At 37.7% G+C, this 18,592-nt stretch overlaps 1 protein-coding gene across 2 annotated transcripts in view; it reads right to left on the reverse strand.

The window, feature by feature from the left end:
• LOC108271544 (cadherin-22) overlaps positions 1-18,592 on the reverse strand; it is a 273,022-nt gene that overhangs the window by 123,786 nt on the left and 130,644 nt on the right. For both annotated transcript variants that reach the window (XM_017479185.3, XM_017479184.3), the window contains one exon: positions 7,360-7,654. In XM_017479185.3, coding sequence (XP_017334674.1) covers positions 7,360-7,654 — 295 coding nt within the window. The remainder of the gene's footprint in view (positions 1-7,359; positions 7,655-18,592) is intronic.

The raw sequence follows: 18,592 nt of genomic DNA on the forward strand, positions 1-18,592 counted from the left end.
GATATGGAGGAGGAAGCGAAAGCTGGAGTTTTCCAGGACTGAGTAAGTGCGGAGATCCTTTGCAATAAATGTGGCAATGGACTGTGATCTTTGAACTTTGAAATTTAGCATGAATTGTTGCACTGTAGGCTGATTAGCTGCATTCTGCAGGGTTGCTGCTAACTTTACCTCTGGGTGAAAACGTAACATGTGATTCCTCACATCTGTAGTGCTTCCGAAGTATTTAATCTTGGCTCGACATGTCGCACACTGCATAATTTTTATCAAGCTTATTATTCTTATCTTTGTAAAAATTGAAATGTGCCCACACCTATATTTAACAAATATATATATATTTTTTTGATAAATCTGTGTTTTGTTTGCAATTGTTTGATATCTGTGAGAGCAGAGTATTTTTGTGAATTCTTTTTAACAACAGACCAAAAGGTTAAACAATAAAGACAAATTTTCACAGCTTTCTTTGCTCATATTTACAAAGCTTTGCCAATATTAGTGGAGGGCACTGTACCTCTGCTAAACAAACTAGCATTGTGTCTCAAATTGCATATTTATGTACTATTCTACACCATTATTGAGTACTAACACTAACCAGGTTTCATAATACAGCTAATGTTTTACAGACATACTGTAAATCCGGTCAACAGTGCAACAACTGTGGAACAATGGCCTGTTCATATAGAATGGGGCTATCAATACACTGATCTCCTACACTGTTAGATGCAGTGCAGAATCCACAGCAGCACTAGTGGCAGAAATTCATACAGCTATAGGTTTGGCCAAGCATTTACCAAGCACCCTGACCTTATGTAATTAAGGTTTCCTGAAAGTGTTACACTAGCCACACAAATTTCATTAATCACTGATGGTGAGACTCTTTTTCCAACAGGAAAAAAAAAAGTGAGGTGGATCAATGCCTCAGTGTGCACAGACTAGTGACACTTGAATTTGTGATGTGGCTGACAGGCACTGAGCATTCTGCCAAAATTGTATGTGGCATAAACATTTTGTGGAATACACATAGTTTCAGTTTATACACAGTTCATACACATACACAGTAAGAACATCCCAGCCAGATGTAGAGCCAGATGTAAAGTCTGCATATTGGCCACAATTTCATGACTGCATCCATAATTGAAATGGCAGTGTGCTTCATCAACAAGCCTCAAATGGCCTGCAAAAGAAGTGTGATTGCCTTTTAGTCCTAGCACTTCCAGATACACAATCAGGACATTTGTATGGCTAAATACCTGCTGATGGGACTGTCTGTTCAGAAAAAGGAATACACACAGACTCTCATTGCAGGGGATCCAATGCAACTCACCCAAATTTGTGAACACCCTGGTTGCCAAAACTAATCCAATGGGACGGGAATGTCACTCCACTGACATGAAAGTGAAAAGTCCCTTATATTCCACACCATGTGGAAATTGATCTACCTATGGTCACACTCGCATTACAGCCAGAAAAAATCAAGACAAGCGCACCAGCTGAATGATTACTAATGTGAGAGGGAGAGAATGGGATGGGATTCTGGGGGGTCAGTTAATATAGGAGCATTCAAAATACATGCACTACTGTCAATCATTCAAGATTTATACGTATGTTGATCACCTTGTCTGCAATTTTAATTTGCTAAAAAAAAATAAGACACTTGGCTTACTTTTGAGTGACATCTCATAGCAGTGTACTTCAGAGGTGCAAATGTCCAGCAGATTGACCACACTGACCACAGTAAAATGATCTTGATGCAGAAACTTTAATAAAGAAATATTTAAAATAGTATTTTTTTTACAACTCCAATTCCAAAAAACTTGGGACACCATGTAAAATGTAAATAAAAACAGAATGCCAATCTCAGAACATAGCAAACATATCAAATGTTTAAACTGAGGAAATGTACCATTTTAAGAAAAAAATAAGGCAATTTTGAATTTGATGACCGCAACACATCTCAAAAAAATTGGGACAGGGGCAACAAAAGGCTGGAAAAGTAAGTGTTACTAAAAAGAAACAGCTGGAGGTTAATTGGCAACAGGTCAGTAACATGATTAGGTATAAAAAGAGGATCTTAGAGAAGCAGAGTCTTTCAAAAGTAAAGGTGGACAGTGGTTCACCAATCTGCAAAAAACTGCTTCTATAATTTGTGGAACAATTTCAGAATAATGTTCCTCAACGTAAAATTGCGAAGACTATGAATGGCTCATTATCATAATATTATCAAAAGATTCAGAGAATCTGGAGAAATCTCTGTGCGCAAGGGACAAGGGTGAAAATCAATATTGCATGCCTGTGATCTGCATTAAAAACAGGCATGATTCTGTAATGGAAATCACTGCATGGACTCAAACACCTCCAGAACTTATTGTCTGTGAAGACATTTCGTGGTGCCATCCACAAAATACTGGATAAAGTTCTATAATGCAAAGAAGAAGCCATATGTGAAACGCTGCAGTCTTCTCTTGGCCAAAGCTCATTTAAAATGGACGAAATTTTGACGAAACAAAATTTTAAATTATTTTTGGAAACCATGGACACCGCATCTTCTAAACTAAAGAGGACTAAAGAGGAGAGGGACCATCCGGCTTTTTATCAGTGCTCAGTTCAAAAGCCTGCATCTCTGATGGTATGGGGTGCATTAGTGCCTATGGAATGGGCAACTAGCACACCTGTAAAGGCACCATCAATGCTGAAAGGTATATACAGGATTTAGAGCAACATATGCTTCCAGTCAGATTCCATCCCATCTTTACTTCTGAGAGACTCTGCTTCTCTAAGGTTCTTTTTATACCCAGTCATGTTACTGACCTGTTTCCAATTAACCTAATTAGTTGCAAAAATTTCCTCCAACTGTTTCTTTTTAGCAACACTTGCTTTTCCATACTTTTGTTGCCCACGTCCCAACTTTTTTGAGATGTGTTGTGCCCAACAAATTCAAAATTGCCTTATTTTTTTTCTTAAAAATGGTACATTTCCTCAGTTGAAACAATTGATATGTTTTCTATGTTCTATTGTGAATAACATATAGGTTTCTGAGATTTTCAAATCATTGCAGCCTGTTTTATTTACATTTTACACAGCGCCCCAACTTTTTTGGAATTGGGGTTGTATTCGATGGCAGAAACAGATTTACCAGCTTCTTTGGTAATGTCACTTTGTTACTATTATAAATGATACTGAGATTAAAAGACTTTGCATTTTCCAACCTAGATTATTCACACTGTAAAAAGAAGTCCTGTAAAAAAAAAAAATCTACTGGCAGCTGTGCTTGCCAGTATTTTACTGTAAAATACGTTATGTTACTGTTGTTGAAATTAACAGCTAGATACTGTTTTTGTCAGCTACAGTAAACAACTGCAATTTAGCAGCATATAGCTGTTAAATAGATAGTTTGTCAGAACACCAATCTCCCTTCAGCAATTTTGGAGTTACTGAGTTAAAAGCTCAAAGAAGACAAATCCAAAGGGCAAAACAGACTTGGAACATAACTGGGCAAAATGTCAGGTGACCTTAGAAAGAGACTAGTTAAGATTAGATTGCAAGCTTAAACAAACCATATCCAAAAATAGCACATAGTAGAACAAATGGTTAGAATCATCACTGGAACAAAGTGGGAGCAAGACTTCGCAAAGAATTGACATTTGCTGTAATGATATGATGCTTGCCAGTAATTGTGAATACATGAGGTGAATAAGTAATCTGGTGATAATGAGCTTGGTTATGGGTTGTGTAATAAGGCAGGTAACTGGCTTTGTACTTCACTGTTCTGCTGAGTGTCTTGGAAAATTGTTTGAAAAAGTTTGCATTTTCAACCAATGTAGACAGTGGCATAACACAGTATAGAAAGTGCAAAAATAAATACAAACTGTGTTTACCTTGTTTAAGTACAACCTAGAAAATATTATGTAACCATAATGTAATTTGTGAAATTATTTGTATTGGTATAGTAAAAAGAATGTACGCACACTACATAAATCATAGCTTTACTGGAGATGCTTTTAAAGAAGTTTGTAATTGAGGCAGGGGTATAGAATCCACGGGGCATGTGGGGGACGTGTCCCCTGCACTTTTAATAAAATGTAGATTCGCGCCCCCCCCCCTTTTCACTGGCCATGGCCAGTTTGTGTAGCTTTTGATTGCTATACATGTATGTGTCTATAAGTCTTTATGTGACCTGATGCAATTACAATTGGTCACGTGTCACACCCATGCTCACACTTGCAGTGAGCGCTCAGAGGTCGCGATGAGCTCAAAGCAGCAATGTGGTATTCTTGTATCACAATGATGAATAATTTGCTACATATTTCTTTTTAAACACTGCCTATTTCCATTGATGAATAATTAGCAAGATTTGATGGTAATATTAGCCTAATCGCAGTCACGCACAAACGTGCACTTATTTTCAAACTCTTTTGTAACATCTTTTATTTTTATTACAGATGTGTTATCTTAGACCTTCACATTAGAATAAGATGGCGAATTGTTAATGTTGAATTCGGATTTGCATGGATTGCATATGTCTGGATCAGGCAGCATTGCATGTTACATAATGGTTTCTTTTACTTTTGATATAACATGTTATTGTACTGATATGTCTCCTTACAGTGAGATGTTTTTGAGTTTCATTCAATTACAGTCTCTTTGCAACAGTGTGGTTTAACTGACATTTCTTTTCTAAACTGTGGACTGTTGAATAGAATAGAACAGAATAGAATAAAGTTTAGAATAAAGTGTCACGTCTCCTGACGTAAGGAAGATAGGGACGGATGCAAGTGCAGTATGAACATTTTTATTGAGAGACATGCAGGCAGATAAATCTAAACAGTAATCCAAAAGGTAATCCACAAACGTAATCCAGTAACATGCAAAGTTCAGACGATCGGCAAACAGGCATACACGGGGCAAAGCAGGAATCAAGGTCGCGGTCACGGGAAACAGGGTCAATATACCAAACATGAAACATAAACAATCGTGAGAGACTGGGAGCAGAGAAACCAGCGTGAACTAAACAAACGAATCTGGACTATGACACGCAATCGTAAGGAATCTCAACTAAGTATCTAATCTATCTAATATTCCGCGCTGTGTGCTGGGAGGTGCGCGCTATATATACAAACCTAATCAGCCTCGTAATGGCTGACGGCTGAGGGCAATTCAGACACACGTGAAACCATAGCCAATGACAGAACAGGGAGGAGACATAACAAAACATAACAAATGCACGTGTCCAAATGTCACGATTGTCAACAACGAAAAAGCAGGTGCTCGCGCACCATGCTCAGCAGTGTGCATTCACATGCTCTGCAGCACGCTGCATAAAGGGGAAGTCGTGACAAGTAGTGTATGTTCACACAAGTATATATTATATACTGTGTGTTATGTATATGCAAGACAATGTACACTAAACACAATTTACAATATTTAAATAATACAGTGCAATACAGCATATAACATGCAGAATCAAAAGTACAGAATCAAAAATTGCATATTAAGCTAATTAAGAGCAAGAAGAGATAAAAACCCATCAATTAGACAAAGGTCAGAAAAAAAGAATACCATTGACATTCTGTCCCCCCACATCTGAAAGGATGGCTACGCGCCTGAATTGAGGTATATTTTGTTCATTTTTCAGGTACAGGTAAAGTGTCGTGGTAGACTGCAAGCAGTAATTATAGAAATCTTTTGACTGTCTGTGTTGCTGTTTTGAGTTCAAACAACTAGAGAGAAACAAACCACTGCATAACATTATGTTCTGAAATGTATCCATTCATCTTGGAGTGTCAAGGTAAAGTGAGGCAACTATTCTTCTTTCTGTCTGACTGGGCTATCAGTCTGTCTTGCTTTGACAGTGAGGCATGACCTTATCATGGAGACGCTAACACTGATGACATTAACAATTGCTCTGCAAGAAAGCAAAACATTAAAATGCTAACAAAGCAGTGATGTTATCTCATTAGATTTGCTGCTCAGTTTAATGTATAAAACATGAACAGTGTGCTCGGTTAATGTGAGAGGTGGAGAAACGGGGGGTGGGGGGGAGTGAAGATGACACAAACATTAACTACTCTCCCTCATTCTCGTTTGAGAAACTGCTGCCGCTGGCTCAGCCTCTGCTATGCTGAGGAAGCAGGAATTAATTCCAATCAGTAAGTTCACGGTTGTAGAGAATGGGAGGACTGTAACCTACCCCTATTTTACTCTAATAACAAATAGCATTCAGTAGGAAATTGAAAAGCAGAATTCCATGAATACAGTAAATATGTCTGTACAGACAGACACAAGAGCCAATCTGCAATAAAAGTTTACTCAGCACAACTGAGCACATTCCCACTTGTGGAAACAACAGTGAGGAATTAGTGAAGCAGCAGTTCTCTGATTACTCCAGACTAACCATCATATTCTGTTCACTAATGTCCTACTGACATAGGCTCTTCAGATCTATTTAGATTTCATAGTAATAATGTCATGTATGTAAAGAAAATAAAAAAATAATATATTGAAATGAATTAGACCAGGAATAACATTTGCTTTGTTTCACAATTGACTATGTCTCAATCAGCTCCCTAGGTCATGAATCAGTATATTATGTGCATGAGTTCTGGCACTGGTAAGGACCCTGGCTCACTACACACTGAGACAGTGATAACTCAATTTCTGGCAACACGATTATGTACTGGCATTGTAAAACATCATAAAAAATAAAAATAAAAAAACCCTAAAAATATTTAAGTTTGTGTCATATAAATTTGTTTGCTTAGTCACACACATTTCTCTCATGGTACTTCAAGCAGGATCATAGGCTAGCTAGTGGATTTTTAAAAAATCATTAAACACTTAAAAGTCACTAAACTCAAACAAATCGTATATAGAACGTCATATAAAGTTATAAATCACTGACATAAGTAATAATTTGAGAGCTAAAACAACGACAACAAGCTACTTATATTTGTAGACGTTGGCTGAGAGTTTGTCCGCCATTTTTGAGAGGTTTCAGAAAACATGATGTCATATCCTTTAAGGGAACATATTGAGCATCAATGCTCCCTGGTTTTTGCAGTGCATTAGGGGTTTTTAAGGGAGCAAACGTTCCAGTCCATTGGAAGGATTTAGCCCTTAAAATGGCTGACTCCCTGATCAGTGCCCTGACTACTGAACTAGGGGTCTGGTTGACACTTCTCCAATTCTTGTATCACAGATTAGTCATTTTTAAGAATTTCATTTCTTCTAGTTAGTCCCAGTTAAAATAGCCTGTACAGAATAGAAATGTGATTTCCAAAACGATTTTTAGTTTTAGTATTTTAGTATGAATTCACTTTTGGCCTTAAAATTATTAGTTAAGAGATTTAAAGAGTTTTCTCTTACCGATAGGAGACAGCTCAGCCACACTTCCGATGTATGGCCCCTCCAGGAATTTGGGCTCACTGTCATTGATATCCTGGACCTTGATGACAAACTCGGACTCGGGTTCGAGTGGGGCATCACTCTGCCGGTCTCGAGCCTGTGCTCGTAATGTGTAGAAGGCTTTCTCCTCACGGTCCAACTTCTCGGTGGCGTGAATGTCCCCTGTGACCTCATCAATGATAAAGATAGTTCCTGCGCCTTCACCAGATATGGTGTACTTGATGGAGCCATCACCTTCATCTGAGTCTGAGTGGATCTGCCAATCAAAAGTGAAATTGGTATAAGGGAACAGACGCTTACAAATCTAAGATCACTATAATTTGTAAAGAAGTAGTAACTTTACAGATTTCCCAAGGACATAATAGTACTCAGATCAAATTAAACCATTCAACTCTTCCACAATTGAGCTACATTTCAAGAGTTCTAAAAAAGTATATAATAAATCCTGGCATCAGATTTTTACTACATGTCATTAGATAGACTGTTTTTATATCCCAGACTTTTTGATTCTTGAGCATTGACTCTAAACTTCTAGTAGAACTTGGGGAAATCTGAAAAAGCCTGGAATTATCCATTCAACTTTCCTCTGACCCTCTGCTAAAGGTAAGACTAAACATGGGAATTAAAACGCGAACTTCAAAGCCTTTATAAATCTGCCAGGACTTTTTTCTAATGTCACTGAAAGTCATTTTCCTTGATCTACCACCACCACCTATACCACCATCAGCCATCTCTCTTCCTCTCTCTCTTCATTATTATTCACCTTCTACTGCAGCTTCCAGTTTCTCAATAGACATGGACAGAGAGCTAAAATTTCTCTCTTCCATATTAAATATTTTATAAATCCTTAATTAAATATAGGATTCTATTACCCCATGGGGTTTTTCATTAAGTATTTGTCGTAAAACTGCATTTCTCTGTCATACTCTCTCTGTCTCTTATTATGGAGAATCTTCCACAAGTCAAACAAAATGAACACTTTCAAAATATATGATTTTTGGTGCATAAATATTTTAGCAGTAATGGAAAAAAAAATTCTCAATATCTGAAGAGAAGGCATATAAAGTTATGAAGAATAAAAAACACCCTTCAATATGAACCACTTAAAGGCAGATGTCTGATCAGCAAAAAACTTTGCACAGTCATTAAACCTTGTGAGAATATTGATTTAATCAAATCAACATATCTTTAACAAAATAAAAACTGAAAAGAAAAAAGAAAACAGACTTAAAAATCATATGTTATCTTATGTTATCTATATGTTCAGTTATTCTGTTTTCTTTTACCTCTTGCTATTCTTTAATAATAATAATAATAATAATAATAATAATAATAATAATAATAATAATAATAATAATAATCGTTATATAGAACTTTATACAGCAGCAGCTGAGATGCTGGTCAATTTCGGTATGCAGTAGGCATGCCTCAGCTGAGCTGCCATATAGTAAGAAATCAGTAAGATATGCTGGGGCTACAGAATTAAGGGATTTGCATTTCATAAGCAAGAGTATGTAATTAATGTAGAACAAAAAGCCAGCATAAACCAAATATTACTGCTGCATTGTGCTTTCTTTACTTGGTAATGTTGCAGGCTGCCACATTCGGAAGTTATGCTGTGTATAATATCTGCATGTAATAGTTTTTCTACATTTTCTACATATAAATGTGTATAATAATTTTTCTACATCTTGTAAGATCAGTTAATGTCATACTGAGAGTGTGTTCTCTTCAATGAGTTTTATAGGTGTTACTGATATGGAAGTCAGACGAAAGGCCAGCATCAAGGATTACAATGCAGTCATAAAATGTATGTCTACTGTTAAATATGACCAAGGAGATATGAATAAATTAATGTAAAACTGGTGTTCAACAGCACTAAATAAATACAGCCTCAATCAAAAGAAATCAGCAGGTCATTGATCACTTTAGCTAGTGCTGATTCACGCTTTTTATCCCTAAGAACCAAATTGTTTCTCTCCATAATACGTGTGTTGAGGACTATGTGAAATATTAAATTAAATTTGTGCACAAAGTATTGAACGTAACTTTTCAAGAAAAGATAAAATATACAATAAGAAAGAAGAAAAACTCTCTCAAACTGAAAACAATGAACTGTAAAAATATAAGTTTTCGTTTACACGCCGCAAGTTTACATTCACCATTCTGGCACAAATGTCTTGTGTGGGCAGGGCTTAACAGTGATTTACTCTCATTCACTAGTGAGATTTGGATCAACAGCTACCTGACCAGGAAGGAGACTCTTCAGTGGTGCGAATTTTGAAAAGCGTTCTGGATGCAGCTCTCTGTATAGTTATACTGTTTGTACTTTGTAGTGGAAATTACTTACTTACAGTGCCCTCTACTAATATTGGCACCCTTGGTAAATATGAGCAAAGAAAGCTGTGAAAAATTGTTTAACCTTTTGGTCTTCCGTTTTTAAAAAAAATCAGAAAAATACTCTGCTCTCATGGACATCAAACAATTGCAAACAAAATAGTTTGTGTACATACATACATACACACATACATACACACACACACACACATATACATTATATGTGTATATATATATATATATATATGTGTATATATATATATATACATATACATATATATATATATATATATATATATATATATATATATATATATATATATATATATACACACACACACACACACACACATACACACCTATATATATAAAGTATAGGTGTGCAACAATTATTGGCACCCCTAAGAATTCATATGAGAAGTATATTCCCATTGATATTTAAAAATGTTTAGTACACCTGAGTGACTAGGAACAGAAAATTGTTGAAGCATGACTTCATGTTTCAGAGGGGTATAAATATAAGGTAACACATAGGCCAAATTCCCTTAGTCATTCATAACAATGGGTAAGACCAAGGAATATAGCTGTGATGAGTGGCAATAGGCTGTTGAGCTTCACAAAATGGGAAGGGGCTATAAGAAAATAGCAAAAGCATTGAAAATGCCCATTTCCACCATCAGGGCAATAATTAAGAAGTGCCAGTCAAATGGAAATGTTATGAATCAACCTGGAAATGGACGTGTCTATATTGTCTCGACGCACTTTGAAGAGGATGGTTCATGTGGCCAAAAAATCTCTACGGATCACAGCTGGAGAATTACAGAAATTTGTTTCTTTGGGTCAGAAATTCTCCAAAATTCCACATCACCAAAAGTTGTTTGTAAGGGTTTCTACTCTCATCCAAAAACGAACTCAAGCGTCTTCAGTATGCAGGACACTACTGGAACTTCAAATGGGATCGGGTTCTATGGTCAGATGAAATGTCTGGGTTACGCATGTAACCCTGTTCCCTGAGAAGGGAACGAGACGTTGCATTTAGCATAACAATATGGGAGTGCCTCTCGCGCACGACCAGCATCTGAAGCTTGTGTAAAATCATGCCTATTTATAGGCCTGCCATGATCAGGTGAAGTGGCAATTAAGTGCGTCGTGTGATATAAATACGGCACCTGTGAACCGCGCCATCAGCCTCTTTTATCTGAAGCGAAGACGGTATTCACAGGCCTGCCCTGGTATGACAAAGCTATGCAACGTCTCGTTCCCTTCTCAGGGAACAGGGTTACATGTGTAATACAGATGTACACTTTCAAAGGGAACTTCGACGTTGCGTTTAGCATAACACTCTGGGAACGAGAATACCCATTCCGTCATACCGAGGGTATGGCCTGTTCAAAAAGACCCAAGCCTGAGGGTCACTACAAGACACTCGAGCCCGGGGTGGAATGAACATCCAGGCTGTAATAACGAATGAATGTGTGTGGTGTAGACCACCCTGCAGCAGCACATACATCCTGTAAGGATACCCCTTTGGACAAAGCCTTCGAGAAGGCGACCACCCTAGTGGAATGAGCCCTTATGCCCAGAAGCGTTGCGAAACCGCGTGCCTCATAAGCAATAGAGATTGCTTCCACTATCCAATTAGAGATGCGCTGCTTTCACACAGCATCACCTCTACTATCGCCACCAAAGCAGACTAGCAGCTGCTCAGACTTATGCCACTGGCCGGAGCGGTGGACGTAAGTACAGAGAGCCCTTACTGGACACAGCAGATGCATCCACTCTTGTTCTGGTGTGAGGAATGGAGGAGGGCAGAAAGCCTGCAACACCACAGGGTGGGCAGCAGATGTTTTGTGAAGGTGTGAGACGATAAAGCTAGCAATATTTCTATATGGAAATATGCACCTTTTAGATCTATCGTCACAAACCAGTCCTCAAACTGAATCTGTGGAACGATAAGCTTGGCGTCAGTATCTTGAACCTGTATGTCCGAAGAGTACAGTCCAGATGACGCAGATCTAAAATTGGCCGCATACTCCTCTATTTTTTTTTGGACCAGGAAATAATGACTGTAAAAAAACTCCCTCCCTCAGGTAATGGGGTACATGTTCTATGGTCCCCTTGTCCAAGAGGGATGCTACTTCCTGTGCTAATGTTGGGCTCTAGTCTGTGCTGATTACTGTGGTGAGCACACCTGCCATCACATGCTACATTCCTAGACGCTTCACCGAGAAAGTGTGCACTATTCCCGTGATGAAACGGAAGCAAGCCTTAACACACTTCCTGAATTCTCTCTAATGCTTTTCTCTCTCGCTCATACCCTTTTTTTTCTTCTCTTTTTTTTAAATGGATAGAAAAGTCCAGAGATTTTGAGAAAAGATAGAGAGGAAATGAAGCGTCTTTTTGTTTCTTTACACAAACAACCGACATGCAGTCTTTCGCTGAAGTTAATAAGGCTGATGGCGTGGTTCACAGGTGCCGTATTGATATGACGCGATGCGTTTAATTGCCTCGTCACCTGATAATGCAGGCCTATAAATAGGCATGATTTTACACAAGCTTCAGATGCCGGTCACGCGCGAGAGGCACTCCCACAGTGTTATGCTAAACGCAACGTCGAAGTTCCCTTTGAAAGGGAACCAAAACAGAGCTTTCTGGCAATAAACACCAGAGGTAGTTTTGGCGCACACAGAGAGGTAGCTACATGGAAATGTATCTCATGCCTACAGATAAATATGGTGGTGGCTCTTTAATGTTTTATGGCTGGCTGCTGCCAGAGGACCTGGATATTTTTTAAGAAACATGGCATCATGGACTATCAAATATCAACAGAATATTAATATATTAAATGGAAACCTGACTGCTTCTGCCAGAAAGCTTAAAATGGGCCATGGTTGGATCTTCCAGCAGGACAATGATCCAGAACACACATCAAAATCAACACTAGAATGGTTTACTGACCACAATATCAAGGTCCTGCCATGGCTATCCCAGTCTCCTGACTTTAAACCCATAGAAAACCTGCAAGGGGAACCAGTAGAGTCCACCAGCATGGACCTTGAAATTTGAAGGATCTGGAGAGATTCTGTATGGAGGAATGGTCTCGGATCCCTTGCCATGTACTCTCCAACCTCATTAGGCATTATAGGAAAATTCTCAGAGCTGTTATCTTGGCAAAGGAAGGTAGCACAAAGTATTGACTAAAAGGGTGCCAATAATTGTTGCACATCTATATTTAACAAAGATATATATTTTTGATAAACCTGTGTTTTGTTTTCAATTGTATAACCATGAGAGCAGAGAATTTTTTAACAAAAGATCAAAAGTTTAAACAATAAAGACAATTTTCCCAGCATTCTTCGCAAAATTTTTCCAAGGGTGCCAATATTAGTGGAGGGCACTTTAATTAGTCAGTATATTAGTTTGTAATTAATATTTGAGGTTTGGGTAGACTCATAGGACTATATTTTCAAGATGAGCTCTCAGGAGTGGCATGGAACGGCGGCGTCATCATCATAATTCCATCCTTCTCCACAGCTGGACACTTAAGCTGTCGATCCAAATCTCACTAGCCAATGAGAGTAAATTGCTGTTTAGCCTGCCCACCCGAGAGATGTGTGCCAGAATGAGGAACGTAAACCTGCGGAGTGTAAACGAAAACTTTAAAAGCATAAATGAAAACTCTGGCAGCACATTCATAAACTCTTAACAAAGAATGCTGTTTATTTGAAGACCATGCTAAACTTTTGCCACCGAGTTCACTGTTTTCAGTTTCAGTGTTTTTCTTCTTTGTCACTGTATATTTTTGCTTGTTTATTGAAAAGTTGCATTCAATATTTTTGCACAACTTTAATTCTATACTGTATACAGTGAAAACTGGAGAGATCAGAAGTCAAAATGGTTTAATATGGAACATGACCCAATGAAAGACCTAAACATGGCTAGCTAGAACATTGCCAGTGCTTACTGATAAATTATATTTATTAGTCCCTTATCCCACCATTTTCAAAAGTAACTAACATTGAATAAATTAGAGAAGGCATTGCTTGAAGGACATTAAAGCTGCTCTACCAAGGATTTGGATATTTGAGGGTAGAAGCCCTTATTGAAAGAAAAATGTTATTTTTCTACTCCCTGAAAAAAACATTCCATAGCATTGGATGTGCTGTACAGTGTGATCTAATGGTTGCAAGTGACTGTTTAAGGCTATGGCTCAAACTGCACCTTGTAACTAAATAATATATCTAAATAGTAATGACACCAATGATGTACTGACATACTAATTACTATTTAGTAGGGTAGTGTATGATTTGAAACACAGCCCAAGTATTTGAGACTGACAAGATGTAATTATCTGCTGCTGTTTGTCATCTACTCAATATTACAAAAAGCTATGAGAATAAAAAGCTGTACTGTGCACATCAGTGTGACCGTTACATTCACAGAGTACCAGGTTTTGGCTAACACACTAACATTATCTGACTAGCTCGCTCTGTTTGCTGGGTGTACTTTGCTTTTATCACCCTGTCTTCAGGTCAAGCATCAGTAATCTGAATCATGATACTGTGGTGTAACTATAAGCCTGCTGTGGGAACAGAACACCGCACAGAGCTTAAAATTAGCTAGCTAACTAAAAGACAAGTAAAATATCCAACCAGGCCTGTGACTGAGGCTTTCCACAGTGATACAGATCATCAACTGGTTGAAGCAGCATGAACTACATTTATGAACTTCCTAACCTTCCTGGGATATCTAGCATAGTATAGGCATATTCCTATTGTCTGTCTTTTAGTTTGAAGGAAAAAAATTTAAAAATATATATATAAATGTCAGCGTGGCAAAATAAAGTTATAAACATTTGATAATCTAGTGTTCAGTATATTTTTATTTTTGTGTGTATTCTGATCCGGTCCGTAAATTTTGTCATCCAACCCAACTTGTTGTCTCTTTTAGGTAACTAAAGTAGCTAACATTAACCAGGCAGTCTTCAGGTCTATGCGAAGCTGAATTTATTTTTTCCTCAGACTGCAGTGTGATGACGTTTGACGTATCTGAGTTGGTGTATGACGTATGTGTCTGAAAACACCTGCCATCCTGACTGTAAATTACAATTACAGGCTTGTCAGGGTGACTCACAGCAACTCAGGAGCACTTTGTGTGTTTATTTTTTTTTCCTCTCCCCTGGCTCGATAATGTGAGCTTTAAATCAAAACCTGGTATTATTCTTACTGCTTTCCGCATGTTTAAAAAACTAAGTTTTTGCTCTGGCTGTAACGAGAATCTGTCAACAGTAAATCCTCTCGACTAAATCTGGAAAACGCCTATCATATTATACCTTTTTCTCAAACTGTTGAGAAGTTTGCTTGAAGACATGTTATGTTTTCACTCAACATGGGAGGAATCCTGAGAGGAACTGTGCTACATAGCCCACACTTGCCCTTGGTAATGTATTTAACTAATATATACTTTGATATACTGATATACTGCAAAGGTCAGAAATTAGATTTGATCTAGGCCCAAATTCTCCTGCAGAATACTCCAAACATTGCCCTCCTCTCAAAATAAAAAATCACAACACATTGGCAGACCTGCTCCTTTGTTCATACACCTAACTCTTAATCAGATCAAAACCATGAAAAACAAAGCTAGGAATTAAAGCTTGGAACATAACGGAAACTATGGAAACTGAGCATAATACTTCGCAAAGTCATTGTGTTTAAACAGTCTCTATATACTGTGGAGTGAGTGTATGTAAGATTGGTAACAGGTGTGTGTGATTAGAACTCCAAAGAAGGTGAACATGTGCATGTGTGGGAAGTGTAGTCTTCTTCGGCCATGTTTGTAGTTCATCGTGCATCCTGGGAAATGGAGTCACTGGATTGCTGTGATATGACAGACAGACATGTTACAATAGCGAAAACAATACTACCAAAGTTGTTGGCCTCATGATATAACTTGTGTTGTTGTGTGAGTAATATTTCAGAGTGTAATCATATCATTATTCTGTGAGAATGTGAGAAAAAAAAGGGACTGCTTTTGAACCTTCCACCTTGTCTGGTTTTCTAGCTATATTGAACATTTATAGTTATATTTATCTATCTTTCTTGTCCTATCAGAAAATAGTACCTCATGCTCCTTTGGCAAAACGGTAGTACTTTTTATGCCAATTCCATGGTTTGAATTAACTTGTTAGTCTATGAGAAGAAAACTAAAACACATCTCATGGCATTAAACATGTGCATTATGCAGTGTTAAGCCCTGTTCACACTGGGACGATTTTCGCAGTCAGAAATACTGTCCGTTTAACACCCCTATGGCTTTCACGGGGAGTTGTCAAACCCAGGCGTAAAAGGTGTGGCAGCAAAAACATTCAAAGCATAAATTTGTTTATTCTCGAAGGGTTCTTTAGGTTTTTGTTTTTTTTGTTTTTGACGTGCAGCGTCAAAAACTGACCAACCAATGAGATTTTCGCTTTTTTTCCACATGCCTGGAGCTGCTGAAGTTACATAAAAGTACAACTTGATGGCGCTCAAGTACAAAACTGTCTTGCCGGAAAGAAGAATCCAAAAAAGAAGACAAAGAAGATGCAAGCACCCACCATTTTAGTGAGAGTGCATAAATGACATACCCAAAAAAAAAAATTCTTACTGCTAATAAATCCATAAACAAGGTATCCTTTGAAAGTACCAGACTGAAGCACCAGATGTGTGTATATTCTATATATAAAGTGTATTTATTATGTTGTGACTATTTTTTTGACGACTCTGAAATGCAAGCATTTATTTAAATGATCCATTTAATTCTTTCAGTGTTGTTTTCTACACTAAATAGCATTGTTTGATTCTTTGTCACTTCCCTGCAAATATGTGAATGATAATCTGCTGATTGATGGTCCATTGTATTTATTTTGCACCTGTCATACATTTGCATATAAGTATTCTTGAACTCTTATTCAAATGGCTATGTGCCCCATTACTGCGCCATTGTATTTTCATATTGACCACAAAAAATACTATTCATAGTCAACACTTCATCAATTTGCAGGAACTTTAACATTTTTGGGCACAACAATAGTTGCCTTACACACAACCCCTCCCAAAAAAGTTAGATTAAAAGAACAACATAATTTGGGTCTTCCCATAAGTATGTGAATGTTATTGCTGTGACTTTGATTCAAATCAAAGTACTTATTTATTATTCAAAGTATTTAAAATACTTATTTTAAAAGAGTATATTTTTAAAATAAGAACTTTAAGGATTTAGCTTTAAATAAGTATTTGTTGCAGTGGCCAAATCACCGAATACCGTACATTTCGCAAAATTGCATACGTGCTTTAGCCAGTTCGCGAAACTTGCGTGAAAGGCTTAAAGACGTAAATACTGTCTCTCTTCCTCTTTCTCAGTGATAAGCAGATGTCAGAAATGGAAAGTTGTGCAGCGCCACCTTGTGTCCCAGGGCATTTCTGCTTTTTTCTACTGTCAGGGAGTGAATTTGCACGTTCATTCAGCACATCACCTGCATTTAACGCGTGGTTGTGAACACAAAAAAAAACACGGCGAAAAACGGACCGTTTAACGCACTGCGAAAAATGTCCAGGTGTGAACAGGCCCTTAGGCAGTAAAATAGTGTTTCATAGTCTACACAATGTACTGTATACTTTTAATAAATTAAATCATCATGTCGCCATCCCACATTAGGTTCACAGCCAATTCCAAAATAAGCACACAGCAAGTACAATTAATTTACAGTTAATTGGACTGTTTAGTTAGGAAGACAACTAAGGATATTTATTTTGCCTTTACTTTGAATTTGTCTGGTCAGAATTGAATGAGAAAAACAGATAAGTAAATAAATAAATCATCAATAACAAAATAATTGCAGTCCTAACCAGTCCCTTCAGAATCTAGCAATTTTGTGGTAGCAGAAATTATCGCAAAATCAAGCAAACTCCGCAATATTCGGAGGAGCTTGCAATTTTTCAAAATTAGCACAGATTTATTTTCTACAGATTTGGGCCAAGACATATCATGTAATATCACAACTCGCCACGTGACATCATCACAATGCACATTCAGCCAAAGCCCTCTTCGATTCACATGCATTGAACATGAGTAAAAGGTCTCATTTACCAACAAACATCACTGTGAAAGACAATTTCGTGCAATTGCAATTTCGCCAATTCAAGTAGTTTCCCCAAAAAGCACACAAAAAACTGCATCACAAATGTTACAAATTTTGAAAAAGCAAATTCAAGCATTTTTGGCCAAAACAAACAAAGAAAAATCTCTGCAAAATCCTGTATGGACTGGCTAATGTATTTATAGCAGGTGCTAACATTCAGTGGAAGGTTATTACAGTACATTGATTAAAACTGTGAATTTTGGCTCCTGAGTGGCACAACATTAAAGCATTTGCCCTACCATCCGGAGAATGCAAACTCGAATCCTGATAATATCTTCCAAGATAGCAAAACTGGCCTTGCACTCTGGGTGGGAGGAGTAGCATACTATCAGAGCAACACTAGCTAATCATGGGCATCTGTATGCGTTAGGGGTCAGACATCATTTTCCTCAGAGTGTGTTACACCTCGCTGTGGTGTGGCATGAGCAGTAGTTCGAAAAGATGTGGTTGGCGGCTTCACGTGTCTCTAGGGAGGCACCTTGGTAGCTGTCGTGTGATACGGGAGAGCTGGCTGGTGGGTGAGAATTGGCCAAGACTAAAAAATCTGGGGTAAAAAGAACGTGTATATAAAAAAATAATATTAGACCTGTGTTGTATATTACACATACTGTAGCCATTTGACATCCAGCTACAAAAAAGTGGAGAAAATATAGAGCCAAATGTAATGTGATACAAGTA

The sequence above is a fragment of the Ictalurus punctatus genome, chromosome 11, assembly GCF_001660625.3.
Source record: "Ictalurus punctatus breed USDA103 chromosome 11, Coco_2.0, whole genome shotgun sequence".
Taxonomy (NCBI): Eukaryota; Metazoa; Chordata; class Actinopteri; order Siluriformes; family Ictaluridae; genus Ictalurus; species Ictalurus punctatus.